Source organism: Myotis davidii, unplaced genomic scaffold (assembly GCF_000327345.1).
Source record: "Myotis davidii unplaced genomic scaffold, ASM32734v1 scaffold955, whole genome shotgun sequence".
In the NCBI taxonomy this organism is placed as follows: domain Eukaryota; kingdom Metazoa; phylum Chordata; class Mammalia; order Chiroptera; family Vespertilionidae; genus Myotis; species Myotis davidii.
In genome coordinates, this window is record NW_006287066.1 from 626,141 (window position 1) to 628,295 (window position 2,155).

The 2,155-nt window shown below is 43.0% G+C and overlaps 1 protein-coding gene across 1 annotated transcript in view; it reads right to left on the reverse strand.

The window, feature by feature from the left end:
* The window catches only part of NEO1 (neogenin 1), a 194,617-nt gene that overhangs the window by 174,198 nt on the left and 18,264 nt on the right, over positions 1-2,155 (reverse strand). Inside the window, exon 4 of the mRNA XM_006758947.2 lies at positions 1,124-1,277. Within this exon, the coding sequence (XP_006759010.1) occupies positions 1,124-1,277 (154 nt within the window). The remainder of the gene's footprint in view (positions 1-1,123; positions 1,278-2,155) is intronic.

Here is a 2,155-nt window from a genome sequence, read left to right on the forward strand (position 1 = left end):
CATTATGCTCAATTAATATTTGACAAAGGAGGCAAGAGCATACAATGGAGAAATACATTTTCTTTTACTGTTTGTGTAAAGGAAAAAACTACTATCAACAAAATGCATATGAGAGTGATAAGTCTCAGGTTAGTGAAGACTGGAAATCTATATAATAAAAGCCCAAGTAACCGTTAATGGCAAAACGACCAGTTGCTATGATGCGCACTGACCACCAGGGGTCAGACGCTCAATGCAGGAGCTGCCTCCTGGTGGTCAGTGCGCTCCCACAGAGGGAGTGCCACTCAGCCAGAAGCTGGGCTCATGGCTGGCGAGCGCAGCTGGCACAGCGGGAGCCTATCCCAACTCCACGGCAGCACTACTGAGCGATGGCAGTAGGCACAGCGGGCCAGGATGAGCACAAGTGGCATGGCACCCAGCCCCGTTTTGAGCTCCTCCCTGGCTGCCTGCCATTTGGCACACTGCTACATCCCCTGAGGGGTCCCAGACTGTGAGAGGGATGTCGGACTGCTGACTTAGGCCCAATCCTGGTGCCATTCTCTGTAGAAGGCAGACAGTCTGAACAACTCAGTGACTCAGGGAAGCATAGGGAATTCAGGGTCAGCCGCCTCCATGCTTCACTCACCTACTCGATAGTGTTCGCAGTACAGACCGTGGTGGCCCAGCCCGTGCCCATTGCAGCAGCTGCTGAAGCTCAAGCAGAAGGCCATGCAGCAGCAGAAGGCCATCCAGCCACAAGCCAGCAGGTGGACATCCCCCAAGGGGTCCCAGACTGCGAGAGAGTGCAGGCCAGGCTGAGGGACCCGCCCTCCCCCAGTGCACAAATTTCATGCACCAAGCCTCTAGTAATGTAATAATTTAGAGACGAAGGTCCTGAGGCTTTAAGCTAAGGATACTGCAGCTCAGAAAGAACAAATGGAATAATTATCCCTTAATATTTTAAAAGCATTTTTTTCTTTAAACATCCTAATCACATACAGCATATAAACATATGTCAAGGATGATAAGGATTATGGTGTATTTAAATTTTTTAAAGTAGATAATCATTTTCTTATTAATCAATAGTGCCACATAAGAACAAGTCTCAAGCTAAGGTTGAAAAAGGATTTTAGGTATACATTACCTTTCTGTGTCAAGTGCCTCCTCATTTTTCATCCATCTAATAGTTGGAAGAGGAAGTCCCGAAGCAACACATGGCAATACTGCACTCTGACCAATGACTCTGACTAGGGAAGAAGGTTGTTTCAAAAATACCAAGTTTGATGTGACCTTGGAACCTTAAAAAAAAAAAAAAATTTAAAAAGATAATGATTAAGAACGCACTTTACAACTTCAATGATGAAAATGACAAATTCCTATTCAGTATGTGTGGTTTTATATAGTAAAATATTTTAAGCAAAGTGACACCAGAAAATTCCATTTAGATGAGCAAACATTTCTTAAATAACTTTTATGTGCAAAACACTGTGCCAGGTTCTCTGGGTCTTAAAGTTGTATAAGTTATAGCTCCTGTCCTCAATGTACTTACTAGTTAACTGAGGGAGGTGTGACATAAATCCCCTTTACTTTAAAACATAGGAACAAACAAATGCCTCATGACTGCAACAAACAGATAAAAGACTGAGCAAGCTCAGGACCCTTAGCAGCATCCTCCCCACTCCAGTGATATCATAAAAGGTTTCCTTTCCTTCCCCGTGTCAGTGTGTTACTTCTAAAAATCTTTCTGAGTTTCATCTTTAACTTGGTTCACTTAGTCTGTCAACCCTTTGATTTTATAACTGTACAGCTACCAGGTTACTATATATACCATATACACATACTATACACAGATTACTATATATACCATATATACATATACACATATATACATATATATACCATATAAACACACACATATATATACATATATATACATACACACATATTTGTGAGTGTGTGTGTATGTATGTGTGTATGTATGTGTGTGTGTGTGTGTGTGTGTATCCTATCTAATAAAACAGAAACATGGTAATTGGCATACGACCGCTACCCTTCCCATTGGCTAATCAGGGCGATATGCATATTAACTGTCAGCCAAGATGGCGGCCGGCAGCCAGGCAGCTGAGAACAGGAGGCTTGGGTACCCCAGCGATGAGGAAGCCAAGGCTCCCCGTCT